Source organism: Hordeum vulgare, chromosome 7H (assembly GCF_904849725.1).
Source record: "Hordeum vulgare subsp. vulgare chromosome 7H, MorexV3_pseudomolecules_assembly, whole genome shotgun sequence".
In the NCBI taxonomy this organism is placed as follows: Eukaryota; Viridiplantae; Streptophyta; class Magnoliopsida; order Poales; family Poaceae; genus Hordeum; species Hordeum vulgare.
The window spans coordinates 285,320,209-285,341,714 of NC_058524.1; the positions used below are offsets into that span (position 1 = coordinate 285,320,209).

At 44.7% G+C, this 21,506-nt stretch overlaps 1 protein-coding gene across 1 annotated transcript; it reads left to right on the forward strand.

Annotated features, from left to right (window-relative positions):
* The first annotated feature begins 99 nt into the window (after positions 1-99).
* On the forward strand, positions 100-1,915 carry LOC123408765. Its single transcript, XM_045101809.1, has 6 exons — positions 100-175; positions 556-666; positions 765-860; positions 1,131-1,232; positions 1,331-1,713; positions 1,819-1,915. Exons 1-6 carry the CDS (start codon positions 100-102, stop codon positions 1,912-1,914), a joined length of 864 nt encoding a protein of 287 aa, XP_044957744.1. The 3' UTR covers position 1,915.
* Positions 1,916-21,506: the final 19,591 nt, after the last annotated feature.

The window sequence follows — 21,506 nt, forward strand, 5'->3', positions numbered from 1 at the left end:
CCGAAGGCAAGTTTTACCTAGTTGATGGGGGTTATGCAAACACTCAGTCATTTCTGGCACCTTATCGGGGTGTCCGATATCATTTGAAGGAATTTGGTCATGGACACGCTCGGCCACAGAACCACATGGAATTGTTCAACCATCGGCATGCTATTCTACGCAACCATGTGGAAAGGTCCCTAGGAATTCTTAAAAAGCGCTTCCAATTCTTCATGTTGGCACACTGCATACAATCGAGAACCAAGTGAAACTTCATGTTGCTGCTGCAGTTCTTCACAATATCATCAAGATGCATAATGGAGACGAGACTTGGCTTGACAACCAGCCCAATAACATAGCGCCAAATGATTTTGTTGATCTCCCAAATGGTGATGAGAATAACTGTGGGAGCAATGGCTTAGGGAACACTTTGAGGGATGAAATCGCAATGCAAATGTGGCAGGCATATCATCCTGAATAACCAACATTGTGGTGTGTTTTTAATCATATATACATATGCATTAATCAACTTATGTCGTCTTCATCATCTAACAGTGTAATCCTTGTTGAATTCAGATATGTATCCAAAGGGGTCTCCAAAGTACAATCTTATGAAAGCGACTGGAAAAAAGGCTTCACACGGTGCGAAGAAGTTGACACCCAAAATTAAAAAGACTACTCCAAAAGGTATTTTAATGCTTCATCTCCGCTTGTTGAATTATAGCAACTCTTGTCATGTTGAGTGTGATCAAGTATTTTACTCTATACATTTGTGCTATGTGTAGTTAAGAAGCCCAGAGCTCAGTGGAACCCGGCTCTTGAAAAGGCTCTGGTAGATTTACTTGATGAGCACAATAATCCATATCATAGAGGTCAAAATGGTTGGTCTGCTGAATCTTGGAACAGAATGACAAAAATATTCCATGAGAGATATCGCCATACAAATTTCACAAAACAAGAAATCCAAGAGAAACAACAAGAGTTGAAGAGTCAATACAGGCTAATCAAGGATGCTCGAAAGCAAAGTGGTGTTAGCTGGAACTATCATACACACATGATAGAGGCCGACCCACATCTTTGGCAGAACTTGATTATTGTAAGTTTGATAATATACAATGCAACTTGTTTCCTCTTGTTTTCGGGTGATCTAGGTTTGATAAATCATTTCTCTTATGTACAGTCTTGGCCAGACATAAGCAAGTTTCAAACAAAGCAATTTCCTTTGTATGACAAGCTAGGTGATCTTTATGATGGTGAGTTTAATGGATTTTCATTTGCTACCGTTTTCTTACCTTTATAAAGAATTTCTATTGCTATGTGACCTTTAATGAGAACTTGGGTGCTTGTGCAGGACATATAGCAGAAGGTAATTTCAATTTTACATCAATTGAGGCTACACAAGTGATTGACGATGATCCTGAAGTTGAAAGAGATGAGATTGGGTTCTCTTTTGATCTGAATCAGTGCGAAGATGATTTACTCATGTATAATGATCCAAGAGATGCGGCTCAAAGTGATGGTCCAAGTGGAGCTACTCAAAGTGATGATCCAATAGATGGTACTCAAAGTGATGTTACTCGAGCAGGTGCTCCTGGTGGTTCCAATAAAAAGCTAGTGAAGGAGCCCAAGAAGAAGAAGCGGGATGATCCCATGGTGGAAGTGATGGCAAACTATGTGGAGATCAAACGGAAGCAAGCAGAGGAGGAGTCTACCTTGTTCGCAGGGTCAAAAAATGCCCAATAGTTCACCATCACCAAGTGCATTGCTGTTCTGCACAAGATGGAAAGCATCTCACATGGAGAAAGGGCCGCTGCATACAAGGTGTTCAAAAATGCTGAGAATCGTGAGATTTTCCTCAATGCCGCCGCCGAAGATGAAGTGAGCGCCGTCGTGTTCCTTCGGAGCGAAATGGCAGACTTACCTCGGGGTATCTAAGGTAAGATTTCTCTATGTTCTTCATACTCTTGTGTGTTTACTTTCAATTACTTGGTTAGCTCGATTATGTGTCTGCTAGTCTTAGCCAGATTATGTGTCTGCTAGTCTTAGCCAGATTATGTGTCTGAAAAAAAATACTCCACTGCTGCTTTGGTGGTACGAGTAGAATTTGGTAGTTGTTACTGTGCTTGATAGCTGCTGTTGCTGATGTGCTTGGTAGCTGCTATGCTTGATAGCTGCTGCTTGCACGATAGCTTCTGCTGCTGCTGTGCTTGATAGCAGTCATCCATTATATGCTAGGGGTAGGATGGCATACCCAAGGGGTGTTCTCCCTGGTAGCTCATTTAGAGGGCGTACTCCCATGAAAGCGGGTGCCAGAAGTTTCCAGTGGAAACGTGAGCCTTCAGGCACCGATTCAAATGCAGGTGCAAAACCTGACATGAGCGTGGCATTGTCTTCAGCTGCCACCAGCCACATAGGGGAGATTATGTTATATATTTGATCATAGTGAGAACCAATTGGTGTCTTTCCAGTTGCCAACATGTTTAAATGAGAACAATAGGGCCAATAAGCTGACAACAAGATGGTGCATTGTCCCTTCCCACTGATTGCAGAAAACTGGTGCCATTATTGGCTATGATTTTGATGCAGTTTATGAGCTCTTTCTTTTACTTGCTAGAGTCTGTTGTGTTAAAATTTTGTTTTTGTGTAAACTGCTTCAAATTCAGTTGCTTCCCGTCCCGGTCACCCTCTTAACCATTGGGACAAAATGGCAAGCCATCCCTGCTCTGCATATACCATCCTGTTAGCAGCAACGAGTTTGCTGGCGGCGAGCAATACGAACTTTATTGCTAATATCTTGATCTTGTGACTATTTTTTGTGCTGAGAAAAGGATACACTGGTTGTATCAGAATAGTTAGCCAGCACCATTGGTAAATTATAAAAGTCGTTTGGAGCCTTTGGTGTAGGAGTTTGTACGCATTTGTATCTTCTATAATGATGCGTCTGGTTTTGACATTTGTTTGTTGTTTCTTTGGTAGGGAAGAAGATAACTTTTGGTGATGACTGAGCTTCGTGATTCCCCTTGAAACCGCGCAGAAACTCCAACTCACCCCTAGTGAAACGTGAAACTAGTGAAATGCCAAACATTTCCTTTTTGCTTGGAGACTACTTCTATTTTTAAATTATCTTATTATTATTGTGGACCTAGTGGTTATCTGCCAGACAATATCGGTTGTTTTGGAGATTTATATTATACCCGTGATGAATTTTGGTCAGATATATTATCTTATTATTATTGTGGACCTGGTTTTGTGTTCATGCCTTTATATTTTAGTTCACTATTTCTCACGTTTTGTGAATCGTTTGGTTTTGGAATCCAATTCTATATGGTGATTCGTGTAGCATCTTCTTTTGAATAATAGTATACTCATGTGTGCGAAGTTGAAGTTGTAAAAATTATATTTTTAATTATACTATACTCATGTGTATGAATCCTTTTGTATGAACTATGAATCCCTGTGTATCAAATAGAAAGGATGTGAGAGGATTTGAGAGGATTTGAGGGGATTTGAGAGGATTGGGTGGAAGGAAGGGATTCACCCAATCCCCTGAAATCCCTCCCTCCCAAAACCTCCCCAATCCCCCTTAACCAAACGAGGCCTTACTGAGGTGGCTTGTTTGGGCTGCTGCTATTGATTATCAAATTTAGCTTTCGAAAATGAGAATATCAAACAAACACACAACACAAGGATCTAAAAAGAACTTTTAATGACCGGTATTCATACATGTGCGATGCAGGTTCACTTCAAGACTACTTGTAATGAAGGATAACTTTCACTAATAACATACATATATGCTACTAATATACTCCTTGCATCCTAAAATATATGACTTGAAAGATTTTATGTACAAATTTTACAATGCTATCAATATTTTTCACTTTTCAGAAAGGTCAGTGCTAGGCGCCGGTGACCGGCGCCAGGTTCGGCCGGTCGGGTCCTAGCCATTCGATTTCGTGCACTACAGCCGTCCAAAAAGCCCAGTCAACCTCGATCTAGCCTTCTTTTGACCCGTCTTCTTCCTCCCAACGAATCCTCCCCCCCCCCAAAAAAACCCACACCGTTGCTCCGCCTTCGTGTGCAGCTCGGCGAGGGCAACGACTGTTGGTCGTCAGGCGCTTGCACCTCGATGCCTCGTAGTCCCTCTGCTGCTCGTCGGAGAACCTTCCCGCTAGTACAATTCCAGTTGCAAGCTCCAACTCACAAGGTTACAACTCCCACCGTCGACCCTACATGGTTGCAGCACCACATGCATCGTTGCAGCCACTCGTCATCGATGCTCCATGGTTGCAGCACCCGATGCGTCGCCGCGGTCACTCGTCGTCGTCGACGCTCGGTGCAACTGACGACCACCAGTAAACTACATTGAATGGATGTAGCAAATTCCGTCGTCGGTAATAGCAAAAATCACCAACGGTTGCAGCAAAACAAAAAAAATGGTCGCCGCCATCGTAGCTCCGCCATCATGGATGTAGCAAATTCCCTCACCGGTAGTAGCAAAAATCACCAACGGTTGCAGCAAAACAAAAAAATGGTTGCGGCCGTCACAACTCTACCACCATGGATGTAGCAAATTCCCTCGCTGTAGTAGCAAAAATCACCAACGGTTGCAGCAAAACAAAAAAAACAGTTGCCACCGTCACAACTCTACCACCATGGATGTAGCAAATTCCATCGCCGGTAGTAGCAAAAAGCACCAAGGTTGCAGCAAAACAAAAAAACTGTTGTCGCCGTCGCAGCTCCGCCACCATGGAGGTAGCAAATTCCCTCATGAGTAGTAGCAAAAATTTATGACGGTTGCAGCAAAAATGTCATCGCCGTCACCGGGTCGCAGCTTCGTCGTGATGGATGTAGCAAAATCGTTTGCCAGTTGCAGCTTTTTGCGCCGCTAGTTCTAGCTTTTTGCATTGTTGATTCTAACATTGACAACGACAACGCGGTTGCAGCTCGCCGGCCATCTATTGTAGCACCGTCCCCGTGCACGTTGTAGCTCCCCGACCACCGGATGTAGCACCGTCTGATGCCGGTTGTAGCGCCCGCAACCGTGAGGAGGCAGGAGTAGTGCGAGAACCACATCAGGAAAGGTCGCTCGTTCGGAAAGACTGACGTGCTTGACCATGGCTGGGACTAGGAGTCTGGGGGAAGGGGAATTGGGAGAAAAGAGATGGGGGAAAATGAGTGGTTGTTGCTGCGTCAGGGGAGATAAGACGAAGGAGAAAAGGTGCGCGTGGTCCCAGAGTGACGTCGCATACCCGGTAGCGCGAGCGTTTTAGCCAGCAAGGAGTCCAACCCAGTTTCGGCTGGCTCACCGATTACAAACGTTTACCTTTCAGAAATGCCCTCCCACCACCGCTCACTCTCTTGTTCCCCTCAATATCACTCTCGTTCCCCTCTCATCCACCCCTCTATCGCTCCCCTCCAGATCCATGTCACCGCCTGCCTTTCCTCGTCGTCGTCGTTAGCCTCTCCTTGCCTCCTTTCCCCCCCCCCACCAACGTGCACCCTGTTTCCTCCCACTATGCACCCCGTTTCCTCCCACCGCGCACCCAGGTCAAAAACTTGATTTTTTAGGCGCCCACGACGAGCTTCTGGTTGGCGATCAGCGCTAGTGGAGCTCGAATCGGGGAGAAGTAAGCAAGGGCAGATCCGGCGGGCGTGGCTTGCAAGAAGGTTTGGTGGGAAGTTGGTGGAGAGGCTACTAGCGGAGGGGGATGGAGCGGAAAGCCGTGGGGGTGTGCGTGCTGGGGGCTTCCTCGACGTCCTATCCATCGCGCTCGGCTTTGCCGCTGATGGCATCCGCAGAAAGGTAAGTACCCGTCCAATCCGTCTATGTCGAGTGCCTCTAGCCCAGAAACCGCCCCCTTTGCTTTGCTTGTTGATGCGTTTACGTGGTGCCCGGTTAATTAAAACTCGATTTTTGCCTCTTCTAGTGTTCATTATGTTGACTGGCTCTTTTCTACGAATCCAGAGTCGGAAAGACATCCTTGATGGACCAGTATCCTGCAATTCGAGTCGCTATGGACTGATCGCTTCTCATTAGTCGCCCGTTCACTTTTTGTGGAGGTTGTGTAGGATTGGATTTTGCTTTGTCTGTGTTTTCCTGAGATTTGGTGCAATTCAAATATGTGAACAAGAACTTCAGCAACCAGTATGTCAGGATCGAGGCTCCATATACCCAAAAGGTTCGGACTCTGGGGTGCGCTCGCTCTCCTACCATGTTCTATCTCTCAACTTCACGGCGACTCTCCCGTGGCTCGAGCTAAGGAAAGGAACTAGAACACGCGAGCAGTTCACCCACGTTCGGGCCACCTTGCGGTGTAAAATCCTACTCCTACTTTTCTGGACTATTTGAGGTGGAAGACAAGTACAAAGGCGGGTTCTCGCCCTAGTGGAGATAATGAGGATTCGTCCCCTTAGTACGAAGGATGGGCCTCTCTTTTATACTAGCCTTGGTCCTCTTCCCCTACGAAAACATTGGCGGGAAGGGTTGCCACAATGACAATTTTGAAAGGGGACAAGATTGCAGGTGTCACATCCCAGTTTTTGGCTTTCCTGACTAAGTAACTTATTTCAAAATTTAGGACCAATTAAAATTTTTGTGAATGCTTGTGATGCTTGGAGTAACTATTGTCTGTCTGATTGTTTTGCATGTGATTGATCCCCATTAATTCTTACCACTCTCCTAATCACCTCCTTACTCCATGATCTCCTGCCTAATGATCATGCCATGTGTTTAGAACAAATATCTCTTTTTACCAAATATTATTTTCACCAAAAAGCTTTTCTTTGAATTAAACTTTCAAACCCGTGAGATGAGGTTTGCACTACAAGTCCTCAAATTAGGGAGTTTCTTTTGCACCAATTGTTTAATTTAAAACCTATTATCAAAATGACTTCCAAAAACCATCTTATTATTATTTTAAAGGTTATTTTCTTATTTTATTTAAAAGCCCTTCTGTGAGGCCAGAAATGGTCTCCTATGAAGGAAAGTTATTATTATTGCCTTAAAAATATTTAAGAAAATTTAGGGAAACTCAGTGGATATATTTATTCCATATTTATGAGTTTCAACACATGGTCATGTTCAAAATATTGGGCAAATCCCTCCAAAACCATTCATGTCTATTTCAAGCTTTTGGAATATTTCTATAAGAAATATCCTCAATAAATTCCAGTAAAATTCTAGCATGTCATATATGATATTATGGATGGTCTTGCCAAGTTTCATTTCAATCCAAGTTGATTTGACTCCCCTAATCACTCTAAAACCCTATCTGTCCAGAATCAAATTTGAGCAACTCTACATTGTGAAGTGTCTCCAATTGTGCTCAAATTTGGTGGACATGTTCCAGTACTCCAATGAGGCATCCACACCAAGTGGTACACCAAGGAGAATAGAGGAACTTGTCCTAAAACCCTCAAAACCCTCTTTGTTGATTTCTGACTTTGACAAACTTTACATTATAAAGTTTGTCCAATTGACCTCAAACTTTTTGTGCATGCCTTAATGCTCAAATAATGCCCCTACATAAAATATTGGATTTGTGGGAATTTATTTGAATAGGGTTCTAAGCAGAAACCCATTTCTGCCCCTTTCTAGGGTTTTTCAAGTCTACATTGGAAAACTTGTCCAGCAAATCCCAAATTTGGTGTGCAAGCCTATTTTCATATATTATTTGATCCTGTTAAGTTTGATAGCCATTGGAATCCATCTGGTAGCCTAACCACTGATCAAACACCTTGTGTGCACTCACTAATTTGGCTTCTATTGCCCCTTCTACTTTTACCCTTGAGCTCAACTTTCTACCACAGCTTCACATGGTTGCATTTCACCTCCAGTAACTTTCCCATGGCCACTGGTCAATTATTGGAGAAGGTCCCTTTGTAACTTTCTCTCATTTTCACCTTGGCAGCACTATTTTACCTCTCTTTCTATTCTTCTGCTTAAGCTATCACCCGCACTTCTTTCATGAGCCTCTCTAGTGTCTCAATGCATCATTTCAAATCAATTGATGGCATGCTCATGTAGGAAAAATGAGCAGCACTTCTTCAAATAGATTTCTGGCTGAATCATGGCTTTGAACACCAAGTAGTAGCTATCCTCCTTTGTTTGATCTGAAACTTTGCAGTATTAAAGTCCTTCCATGCCTAAGAGTGCTAGACATGTTTTTATTCCATTATCTCCCAAGTTAGTGCCCTATCTACCCACCTTAAGTTTGTTGTTGCAAACTTAATAGTAGTCAAACCCATCTTTAACCAGCCTTAAATGCTTCCAAACTCGAGAGACACTCTCCTGCGCGTGTGATTTGAGTGTTGGGCAGGTTTTGCTGGCCATTTGGACCTTGTAGACACAGGTGCCCGTGGTGACCACCACTCCAGCGTGCAGTATTGGTGCTCTGCACCCTCTTCTCCTTCTGCAGCTCGGTCCCCTCCTTGGCAGCATGCCCCAGCGCGCCAGGACGCTCCCCTTGACCATTCCAAGCACCTCCATCCACCAGCTAGCCTCCAAAGCCCCTCCTATGGTGCGTGGCATCCATGCACAGAGAGCTCTCGAGCCCTCTCGGCCTTCCCCTCTCATATCCCCTCCCCCAAGCCTATTTGGTTCCCTCAGGTCCTCTTCCTCTTCCCCTGTGAACCCTCTCGAGCTCTCCCTTCTCCCCTAGGCCTCCCTCCCCTCCTCTTGCTGCCATGGTCGAAGGGGGGAGAGCTTCGGCCTCTGCGGGCTGGCATGCCTGGCCTCCCTTCGCCTCCTTCCTCCCTGCTGGAGATCTCCAGGCCGCTGCACCGCCTTCCCTCGAGCCCCTTCGGGCCCTCCTCCTCGCTGCAAGTGCCGAGGCAATGGCGTCGTCGGCTTCCCATAGATGCACGCCGGCTCCCCTGTGCAGCCCCTCTCCGCGGGCGCCGTGGGTGGGAATGGAGGCGACGCAACCTCCTGAGCCCGCCGGCGCTCTCACCTGGGCAGGGGGTGGCCCGAGGCAAGGCGTCCCCCCACGGCAACCGTGCCGTGCTGCTCTCCCGTACCAGCTGGAGGTTAGGGACGGAGCTGACGGGCGGGGCCCACCGTCAGCCTCTCTCCATCAGGCCTCTCCTTTAAGTGGAAGCGCCTTCCTCGGGAATCCGCTTCCTCAAGGTCGAAGATGGCTTTCCTCTAATGTGCCTTCGTCGTGGCCTTCTCCCTGGCCAGACCGAGCACTGGGCCGGCCCGAAGGCCTATTTGACGCCTTAGTGGCAAGATAGCTTTTCCCATAAGCTGAGCCCTTTATCCTTTTTCCCATATTCCTTAATCTTCTAAAATCCATTACAAATTCATACTAACTCCAAATTGCATGGTTCAAATTTCTGCAGGTTCCTAATTTCAAGATCTATCCACACATGTGCTTTGCACATTTTTCCAAGACATGTTACTTTGGTGTCTTTATTTAAATCCAATTCTGGTTACTTTGAACCCCACCTTATGAAAATCCCATAGGCTTCATTTCAACTCCGAATGGAGCGATTCAAACTTCCAGAGACTTCTAAAATCATCCTCTATTTTTAGAGCCTTGGTCAACATTTTTATCAAACTTCATTCTGTTGCAATAAATAAATAGCTTATATTGCTATTTAATCCTCATTGTTAAATTCCTAGTATATTCATACCATCTCCAATTCCAGTGAAACCACTTCCTAAATATTTCTAAAAGCATCCTCTGTTAAATGGGTGCCTCCACTCATTTTTAACAGACTGTTTTCTGTTGACCTCTTCAAAGGTCACCTATCCCTCCTTTCCTTCCATCTAGACACCCCTGATGATTCAAACCCCTTGGCAAGGATTCAGGTATTTTTCTTATGACCAGAGAGGTCCAAGAAAAATATAACTTCTATTTATAGAACACTTTTATTCTGCTGGATATATGGCTTACTATAGTTGTTTCCGACGATAGTTGACAGTACACGGAGTATTCGGGGATGGAGCGGAAGACCTCGAAGACTCCGAGGACTTACGTGAGAAAGGCAAGCATGCCCTTTTGCCATGACTTAAGTAAATAAAATGATGCATGCTAGAATAGCAAGTATTTTCCGTTGCATGTGATCACGATGCCGATTCATCATTGATGTGATGGTACCGAAGGCTTCTCCGAAGCACTTGCATTTATAGTAGTGATATTCACATGGCTCCTCGGAGCACAGACATGATGAGCTTGATCTTACCATCTACGAGGATCATGCTACTGTCATGTTGGCTAGTAGAGTAGAATCACTGCATTGAGCTTGACCCTACCCCGTGAGGGTCATGATTTTATCATGATGTTATCATGTTGACAAGTAATAGTAATAGAGAATTTTATCATGAGCATGATGATGAGTTAAATAAAGAGTTTATGAAAACCCCGTCGGGTGCCACTAATGCCCGAGGGTGATGATGAGTTGGTGATCACTTTTGATGAAGTGATGCACCGGTGATTTTGGTGTGAGTATGGTTTCGGAAATGGATTAGATTTATGATGTGTCAACCGTCCCAACCTTACCCAGTACGACCACGATACCCCTTTATGGGACGGGGCTTTGTTGATTACTCTGGTCGGTGCTAGCAAAGAACCACATTACTAGTGGCGAGAGTGATCGGTGTCACTCTCGTGATGGGGTCGTGCCAGGTAGGACGACTATGCCATTATTATGAGTTCCGGGCACACCGTTGGTCCCTGCATGGTTGATACAGTCCAGAATTGGTGCTCGTAAGACGTACAACATGTGGGCTGGGTACCAATCGAGTGGACCTCTTTGTCTAGTATCGTCAGGGGAAAGATGATGATGGGGTACTTACCTCGGGTATATGTGATATACCGCGAGTCGTGGATGACACGGAAGTTTCCCGGATCTCGTGGGTCCAGCGTACTACCTCTGCAGAGTGTAAACTATTCGAATAGCCGTGTCCACGGTCAAGGACAGTTGGGTGGTGCTGCTTAAACTACGTCCTGGGTTTCCACATAAACCAAGTGTGTGTGTGTGTGTGGTGTTAAAAAGGTGTTGTTATGATAATCACAATAATATGACCAAGTTCGATGACTTGGCATATAGGGTAAACCCGGATGGTTTAGCCCTCATTAATACATTGAGATTATGACAAGTCCGATGACTTGGCATATAGGGTAAACCCGGATGGTTTAGCCCTCATTAATACATTGAGATTATGACAAGTCCGATGACTTGGCATATAGGGTGAACCCGGATGGTTTAACCCTCAGCTGATACATTGAGGTTATGACAAGTCCGATGACTTGGCATATAGGGTAAACCCGGATGGTTTAGCCCTCATTAATACATTGAGGTTATGACAAGTCCGATGACTTGGCATATAGGGTAAACCCGAATGGTTTAGCCCTCATTAATACATTGAGATTATGACAAGTCCGATGACTTGGCATATAGGGTGAACCCGGATGGTTTAACCCTCAGCTGATACATTGAGGTTATGACAAGTCCGATGACTTGGCATATAGGGTGAAACCGGATGGTTCAACCCTTAGCAGATATGTTGATATCTGTAACCTGTTCTTCAAAAGTAATTCTTTAGCTTGATGCATATACATGATCATTCCACCCAGTTGAGTTACACTAAAGATGCATGATACTGTTATCCTTCACTTTCATTGTTTGTATCATGGACTGTTTGCGAGTAAATTCAAAGTACACATTGGCTTGCCACTGGTTATTTCATTGACCAGGTGTGAAAGACAGGATATGGTGAAGATTAACTCGGTGACGTTCTTGCGAGCTAGGACGCTTCCCAGTCAGAATGCCTGTAGGTTAAGGCTGATGGCATGGGTTCACGCTTTCAACCAATAATTCCTCTATTGGTCTAGTTTGGTGCTTTGGCCTATAAGGCCCTATGTATGTAAGACCCGACCGAAGTGGTCATTTATTGTATCGAACGGTATGTATGGATGTAAGACTCTATTATTCAGTATCTGTGTTCAGTGAGCATTGATCCTTGGGATCACTGGGCACGACGATCTCGACTTACCAGTTGGGGTCCCCACAGAGCTGGTATCAGAGCCATCGTGACTATAGGAAGCCCTTAGTTAGCATGGACGTTAGTTAGGATAAAAATACTTTCCAGATTCTTCAAAATAATTACAAAACTTATATATTTTCTCAACTCTCCCAAAACTTCAAAGAAATTGAAGGTTATGCTCTAGCCTTCCACTCTTATTTTCTTGACACTCCTCGTCTATTTCTACAAAACTTGCTAATGGTCGCTAGTACCTTATGCCCTTCTGGCCACGGGATAAATTGAAATCCTCGTGGGCAGCCAGGTTTTTGTACATGTGTCTTTAGTTTCCCTTTTATCATCTCGTCCAAGAGAGAAAGTTCTTCTAATTCTATGAATATTTCTAGAATCCTTTTCTCTTGAATATTAGTTAAGAGAGTTTCGGATTGCCTGGTATTCCACATTTGAAACTGGAAAGATTTACTTTGGATAGTAAATCCCCAAGGAAGGGCTATAATCCAATAAAAGGAGGAGCTAGCGGCAGCCCGGAAGGAAGTAACCTTTCCACACTAACACCTGTGCTGAAGGACACAGAAGACAACTCTACGACCAGACGACACCAACAGTAGTACCTCTAAGAGGAACGAGTACATCGAGGCTTAGAAGATGGTGAAACCCTGGGCACTGTTCCAGAGTGATGCCACTTTCGCCCACGATAATCTGGACATAATATATGCAAACCTTGATCTGCATCACTAATAGAGCGACCGTGTCAGTTATAAATAATTGTGTCGACCACCACCGGTGGATGAGAATCTTGCCATTTGGTCCGCCTCACCTTAGTGAGCAGGAAAACGGTTCTCTTCATCCCCCGCTCTAGGTGTCGATATCGCAATTAGTATGATTGACAGATCAGAACTCTATCATGTCATGCGAATATCGATGCATGAAGATGTCCCCTTGAGACCCTCGAAGCCTCAGAAGACAGGAAGACGATGACAAGATCATGAAGACAAGGAAGACCCTGTCAGTGACAGTTATGAGAACCACCTTCGTTAACAACTTCCGAGACGAGAAGACAACCAGAGTTCCGTACAACTCAAGCGAATTGCTTCAGCAAGCGACAACAAGAGGCGTGACAACACCATGAGAAGGTCCAGAAGACTTCGCGGAGTCCTCTCCGGAACAAGAAGCAAGCACGACTGTCGAGTCCCAGAACCTAGGATAGGTAGAGTCGTGAATCCCCTATGCGAAGTCGAGTCCGTGGAATGGTTCGGATGGACCATGTTGTGTGTTGCTTGTTTTTGTTTGTGCTTTGATATAAGTCGCACTTTTGCTTAGGCAACAAGCCTGCGGTTATATCACTTGTGTTATTTTGATGTTCAAAACAATTTTAGCACTTGTTTGAGCTGATTTTTTTCAACGCTTGTTTGATTGCACTGAGACCCTTAGACACTCCCCTCTGTGCTCTCTCTATCCCTCACCTCTCTCGACAACTGAAGACAGCAAGACAAGACGCACCAAGAATCCACTTCGAAGGACGGCTGACGTTGAAGACACTGATCGTGCTATGCTTAACCGCACGCAGACCGTAGGAGTGTGTTTTCCCCTCGAGATTGGAAAACCACACTAGACCAGACTAACCTCCACAAGCCTTTCCGACTCAAATTTTCTGGTCACGTGTCTAGTACATGTACTTGCCAGAACACGTGTAGGTCCCTGATAAACCCCGCTGAGCACCGGGTTCGTTGTGGAACAAGTGATCACCGTGAACAAGGATCCTTCCATCCCAAGATAGCACTGTAACCTTGATGCCATAAGAGGACCGATCTCCGATATGAGAGCATTAGACTAAGATTGTTGTGATGATGATAGTTGTCTTGAGGATATAGCTAGACTATTCTGGTGGATAGTGAGACCCTTATGAAGGTAGGTGAACTTGGTGGAACAAGTTAGTACAGTAGTATAATTTACGTAATCTGGAATAAGATTGGATTTAGTAGGATGATTATGATCGCGAACTTTATTCTTGGTGGTATACATGACTTTAGCCAGTAGTTTGCATGGTTTGGAGATAATTACCGTGATGACTTGGAGTATCAAGTAGACTTCTTGTTGGGTTGAGTCTTGGATTTAAATAGGTAATCTTAATAGAATATGGAGGATGACAAAGACCACATGATTCGGAGTAAATTGGATTTAGCTCGTTAATCTTGATCATGATACCATGTTTTCTCGGTGGATATAGAGTGCGTATACTTGGAGTTGTCAATTGATTTACAACCTATGTAGTTGGCCTTGGAGATTAGATGGCCATGATTATTGAAGTTGGTGGATATACTATGACGTAATTCTTGCAGTAATATGTGAGTTACGAGGACTCTAAGAGTTTATGTGGAACCTCGTCAATGTTGGATTTGTTGGAGTGATAGGTCCAGTGATGATTGATCAGATTGATGGATTACTTGATCGGATTCATAGGAAGGAAACAAAATATTGGATTGGTCTACTACGTGTTTCCTTAATATAGTAGTGTAGTACCTTGTCCGTTGGATGACTTAGGCGGACAACTGGATTTGTTGTGCCTCAGATTCAATCGTGGTAGCTGTATGTCTCCCCAAGGTCCTTGCATAGTAATGCATGTACAGTTGGGGCTATGACATACTTGTAAGTGTTTGGGTTTAGTTCTTTCCTCAACCCGGAGTTGACTAGCTTGAGCGGTGTGGAGTTGACTCACGTAGGATGATATCCTTGATGAGATGAGGTGATGTTGTCTCAAGTTAGCAGTCGAGCTATTGGCATCTAAGGAATGTGCTTAGAGATAAGATGATAAATGTTCGCCCACATCCTAAGTTCCTTAAGACCCTAAAGCTTCGCTGAGTCACAAGATGGACGGATTACGACCATAGAAGACGACTCTAAGTCATTGAAATGTGGCCAGTACCCGCCCATAGCAAGTCCCGTTCTCCTCACCTGACTTTTGAGCACTATGCTTATGTCATGTTTGGGAAGGTAGGTTGTCATCCTTACTGATGACATACTTACTCACCCAGTAAGAGGAAGAACACCTTAGCCGTGTTTGGTCGAACCCGGGAACGCCGATTGTTATACCTCTCGAGGGTACCGTGATATCTCGAGAAGGTGGACTTCTCGAAGCAGTCCCAAGATGACGGAAGTCTATCTTACTCAAGTCAAGAAGAAGAACCGCCGTGACGAGGAAGCCCGACAACGACAATGAAGCAACAGAAGTCAACCACCGACCACGCACCGACTACATCAACGATGTCAAGAAGCCTCGATGATTCAAGATGACGAAGCCCTTGGACAAGCGAAGAACCAGACGACCTCTCCTTGGTCCAAATCAAGGACGAGAGTACTAGTAGGTCGTGGTGGAAACCTGCTAAAGGTGATTCCCGCTCGCCGAGTCGCAGACCTTGGGAATGGACGACTGGTCTATACTCTTGGGTAGCCAGCTACCCAGAAACCCTCGCAACTCCCAAGATGGCAGGACCTGTTCGGTACCTGAGCCTCCGAGTTTAGACTCATAGGTGAGACCCAACCCGGACCCTTTCACGAGAAGCCTACGAAGACTAACTGCGACCATAGCTTGACCGCCGAAAGGAAGTCAAGGACTTCCCCGTAAGCAGGAAGCCATGCGAAGACTTTGGCAGTGCGTTCTAACACGAGACATCTTGATGTCACTAACCGGCATGCGAAACCCCAGGACGAGATCCTAGACACACCATCTTGCCACGTATTCTCACTTGGAATACACTCGCAAACCAGAACCTTGCACGGACTTAGCTCACCAAGCCCTTGACCTCGGTCAAGCATAACTTATTGCCAGATCTCGCTCACGACCAGTCATGGACGTGTGGACAATCGAAGTTGTATCATCAAGCACCTCAAGACTACAACAACAACCTGGGGACATGAAGACTACCTCCAACTCAAGATTCTGTATCTCACCAACCCCTAGCCCAGGAATCTCGGGGACGAGATTCTCTTAAGGGGGTAAGGTCTGTCACATCCCAGTTTTTGGCTTTCCTGACTAAGTAACTTATTTCAAAATTTAGGACCAATTATTTTTTTTGTGAATGCTTGTGATGCTTGGAGTGACTATTGTCTGTCTGATTGTTTTGCATGTGATTGATCCCCATTAATTCTTGCCACTCTCCTAATCACCTCCTTACTCCATGATCTCCTGCCTAATGATCATGCCATGTGTTTAGAACAAATATCTGTTTTTACCAAATATTATTTTCACCAAAAAGCTTTTCTTTGAATTAAACTTTAAAACCCCTGAGATGAGGTTTGCACTGCAAGTCCTCAAATTAGGGAGTTTCTTTTGCACCAATTGTTTTATTTAAAACCTATTATCAAAATGACTTCCAAAAACCATCTTATTATTATTTTAAAGGTTATTTTCTTATTTTATTTAAAAGCCCTTCTGTGAGGCCAGAAATGGTCTCCTATGAAGGAAAGTTATTATTATTGCCTTAAAAATATTTAAGAAAAATTAGGGAAACTCAGTGGATATATTTATTCCATATTTATGAGTTTCAACACATGGTCATGTTCAAAATATTGGGCAAATCCCTCCAAAACCATTCATGTCTATTTCAAGCTTTTGGAATATTTATATAATAAATATCCTCAATAAATTCTAGTAAAATTCTAGCATGTCATCTATGATATTATTGATGGTATTGCCAAGTTTCATTTCAATCCAAGTTGATTTGACTCCCCTAATCACTCTAAAACCCGATCTGTCCAGAATCAAATTTGAGCAACTCTACATTGTGAAGTGTCTCCAATTGTGCTCAAATTTGGTGGAAATGTTCCAGTACTCCAATGAGGCATCCACACCAAGTGGTACACCAAGGAGAATAGAGGAACTTGTCCTAAAACCCTCAAAACCCTCTTTGTTGATTTCTGACTTTGACAAACTTTACATTATAAAGTTTGTCCAATTGACCTCAAACTTTTTGTGCACGCCTTAATGCTCAAATAATGCCCCTACACCAAATATTGGATTTGTGGGAATTTAGTTTAACAGGGTTCTAAGCAGAAACCCATTTCTGCCCCTTTCTAGGGTTTTTCAAGTCTACATTGGAAAACTTGTCCAGCAAATCCCAAATTTGGTGTGCAAGCCTATTTTCATCTATTATTTGATCCTGTTAAGTTTCATAGCCATTGGAATCCATCTGGTAGCCTAACCACTGATCGAACACCTTGTGTGCACTCACTAATTTGGCTTCTATTGCCCCTTCTACTTTTACCCTTGAGCTCAACTTTCTACCACAGCTTCATATAGTTGCATTTCACCTCCAGTAACTTCCCAATGGCCACTGGTCAATTATTGGAGAAGGTCCCTTTGTAACTTTCTCTCATTTTCACCTTGGCAGCACTATTTTACCTCTCTTTCCATTCTTCTGCTTAAGCTATCACCCCCACATCTTTCCAGAGCCTCTCTAGTGTCCCAATGCATCATTTCAAATCAATTGATGGCATGCTCATGTAGGAAAAATGAGCAACACTTCTTCAAATAAATTTCTGGCTGAATCATGGCTTTGAACACCAAGTAGTAGTTATCCTCCTTTGTTTGATCTGAAACTTTGCAGTATTAAAGTCCTTCCATGCCTAAGAGTGCTAGACATGTTTTTATTCCATTATCTCCCAAGTTAGTGCCCTATCTACCCACCTTAAGTTTGCTGTTGCAAACTTAACATCAGTCAACCCCATCTTTAACCAACCTCAAATGCTTCCAAACTCCAGAGACACTCTCCTGCGCGTGTGATTTGAGTGCTGGACAGGTTTTGCTGGCCATTTGGACCATGTAGACACAGGTGCCCGTGGTGACCACCACTCCAGCGTGCATTATTGGTGCTCTGCACCCTCTTCTCCTTCTGCAGCTCGGTCCCCTCCTTGGCAGCATGCCCCAGCGCGCCAGGACGCTCCCCTTGACCATTCCAAGCACCTCCATCCACCAGCTAGCCTCCGAAGCCCCTCCTGTGGTGCGTGGCATCCATGCACCGAGAGCTCGAGAGAGCTCTCGAGCCCTCTCGGCCTTCCCCTCTCATATCCCCTCCCCCCAAGCCTATCTGGTTCCCTCAGGTCCTCCTCCTCTTCCCTTGTGAACCCTCTCGAGCTGTCCCTTCTCCCTTAGGCCTCCCTCCCCTCCTCTTGCTGCCATGGCCGAAGGGGGGGAGCTTCGGCCTTTGCGGGCTGGCATGCCTGGCCTCCCTTCGCCTCCTTCCTCCCTGCTGGAGATCTCCAGGCCGCTGCACCGCCTTCCCTCGAGCCCCTCCGGGCCCTCCTCCTCGCTGCAAGTGCCGAGGCAACGGCATCGTCGGCTTCCCATAGATGCACGCCGACTCCCCTGTGCAGCCCCTCTCCGCGGGCGCCGTGGGTGGGAATGGAGGCGGTGCGGCCTCCTGAGCCCGCCGACGCTCTCACCTGGGCAGGGGGTGGCCCGAGGCGTGGCGTCCCCCCAGGGCAACCGTGCCCTGCTGCTCTCCCGTACCAGTTGGAGGTTAGGGACGGAGCTGACGGGCGGGGCCCACCGTCAGCCTCTCCCCATCAGGCCTCTCCTTTAAGTGGAAGCGCCTTCCTCGGGAATCCGCTTCCTCAAGGCCGAAGACGGCTTTCCTCTAATGCGCCTTCGGCGTGGCCTTCTCCCTGGCCAGACCGAGCACTGGGCCGGCCCGAAGGCCTATTTGACGCCTTAGTGGCAAGAGAGCTTTTCCCAAAAGATGAGCCCTTTATCCTTTTTCCCATATTCCTTAATCTTCTAAAATCCATTACAAATTCATACTAAGGGTGATGCAACACAGGATTTGTTAATAAGGGTGATGCAGTACAGGAGTAGTAAGTATTTCCCTCAGTTTGAGAACCAAGGTATCAATCTAGTAGGAGAATCGCGTCAAGTCCAAAGCACCTACACAAACACAAAAGAGCTTGCACCCAACGCTATAAATGGGTTGTTAATCCCTTCAAGATTGATTGCAAAGTGAGACCTGAAGGCGGAAAGTGCAACAAAGAAAAAGAGTAAGGCTGGAAATATGGTGTGAAGTAGACCCGGGGGCCATTGTGTTCACTAGAGGCTTCTCTCAAAATAGAAAATATTACGGTGGGTGAACAAATTACTGTAGAGCAATTGATAGAACCGCGCAAAGTCATGACGATATCTAAGGCAATGATCATACATATAGGCATCATGTCCGAGACAAGTAGACCGATACTTTCTGCATCTACTACTATTACTCCACACATCGACCACTATCCAGCATGCATCTAGTGTATTGAGTTCATGACGAACAGAGTAACGCCTTAAGCAAGATGACATGATGTAGAGGGATAATCTCAAACCAATGATGAAGACCCCATCTTTTTACCCTTGATGGCAACAACACGATGCGTGCCTCGCTACCCCTTCTGTCACAAGGTGAGGTCACCACACGGTATGAACCCAAAACCAAGCACTTCTCCCATTGCAAGAATCATAGATCAACTTGGCCAAACAAAACCCACAACTCGAAGAGAATTACAAGGATATGAAATCATGCATATAAGAGATCAAAAGAAACCCAAATAAGATTCATAGATAATCTGATCATAAATCCACAATTCATCGGATCTCGACAAACACACCGCAAAAGAAGATTACATCGGATAGATCTCCATGAAGATCATGGAGAACTTTGTATTGAAGATCCAAGAGAGAGAAGAAGCCATCTAGCTAGTTGTCCTTTGTAACTTCTTTCATGTGACATGAATGTTCAGATCAAGGAAAATTCAAAACAATAGTTTTCTATTGACATGAAAACAATAATACTTCAAGCAAACTAGCAAGGTAATCATGAACTTTTGAAATAACCATGCCAAAGAAAGTTATCCCTACAAAATCATATAGTTTGGCTATGCTCCATCATCCTCACACAACTAATTTAAATCATGCACAACCCCGATATTGGCCAAGTAATTGTTTTCGCACTCTTACTTTCTCAAACTTTTTATAACTATCACACAATACATGAGCGTGAGCCATGGATATAGCACTATAGGTGGAATAGAGTGTGGTGGTGGTTGTGAGACAAAAAGGGAGGAGATGGTCACATTGACTCGGCGTATCAAAGGGCTATGGAGATGCCCATCAATAGATATCAATGTGAATGAGTAGGGATTGCCATACAAAGGATGCACTAGAGCTATAAGTATGTGAAAGCTCAAAAGGAGAACTAGTGGGTGTGCATCCAACTTGCTTGCTCACGAAGACCTAGGGCAATTTTGAGGAAGCCCATCATTGGAATATACAAGCCAAGTTATATAATAAAGATTCCCACTAGCATATGGTGGTGAGGAAACGAGAGGCTCTCAATCATGAAGAACATGGTGCTATTATGAAGCACAAGTGTGGAAAAAGATAGTAGCATTGTCCCTCCTCTCTTTTTCTTTTTTTATTTGGGCTCTTGGGCCTCTTTTTTTTCTCTTTTTTTTGTTTGGGCTCTTTGGCCTCTTTTTTTTTCCTCACATGGGACAATGCTCTAATAATGATGATCACCACACTTTTATTTACTCACTACTCAAAGCTCACAATGATGATGACTCTATAGAAAAACCTCCGGCAGTGTATCGGGATGTGCAACGATCTAGCTTGGCGTATGACGTTGAAACATCTCGCTAGCTATCTTACGATCATGCAATGGCAATATGAGAGTGACGGAACATGTCAGGAGACGGAACGGTGGGAGTTGCATGGCAATATATCTCGGAATGGCTATGAAAATGCCATAGTAGGTAGGTATGGTGGCTGTTTTGAGGAATGCATATGGTTGGTTTGTGTTCCAGCGAAAGTTGCGCGGCACTAGAGAGGCTAGCAATGGTGGAAGGTGAAAGTGCATCTATACCATGGACTCACATTAGTCATGAAGAACTCACATACTTGTTGCGAAAGTTTTTGTTAGTAATCGAAACAAAGTGCTAAACACATACTCCTAGGGGAAGGGTTGGTAGGTGTTAACCATCGCGCGATCCCGACCTCAACACAAAGGATGACAATCAATAGATCAATTATGCTCCGACTTCCTAACATAGCGGTTCACCATACCTGCATGCTACGGGAATCACTAACTTCAACACGAGTATTTCTAGATTCACAACACCCTACTAACATAACTCTTAATATTACCAAATCCACGTCTCAAAACTAATTGAGAGGAATCAAGACTTCTCTTTCTACTCAATGCACATGAAGATGGAGGTTTTTGTATCCTCTTTGGGTACCTATCACCTTTGGGACTGTTTTCATAGCACAAGCCAACTACCAAGTCACGCACCGCCACGCTCTAAAAGATCTAAGTGAAGCACATAGAGCAAAATTATCTAGCTCAAAAGATATAAGTGAAGCACGATGAGCATTCTAGCAAAATCACGATGAGTGCATGTCTCTCTCAAAAGGTGTGCAAGAAGGATGATTGTGACACAACAAAAAGAAAAGACTCCTACGATGCAAGACGCTCCCAGCAAAACACATATCATGTGGTGAATAAAAATATAG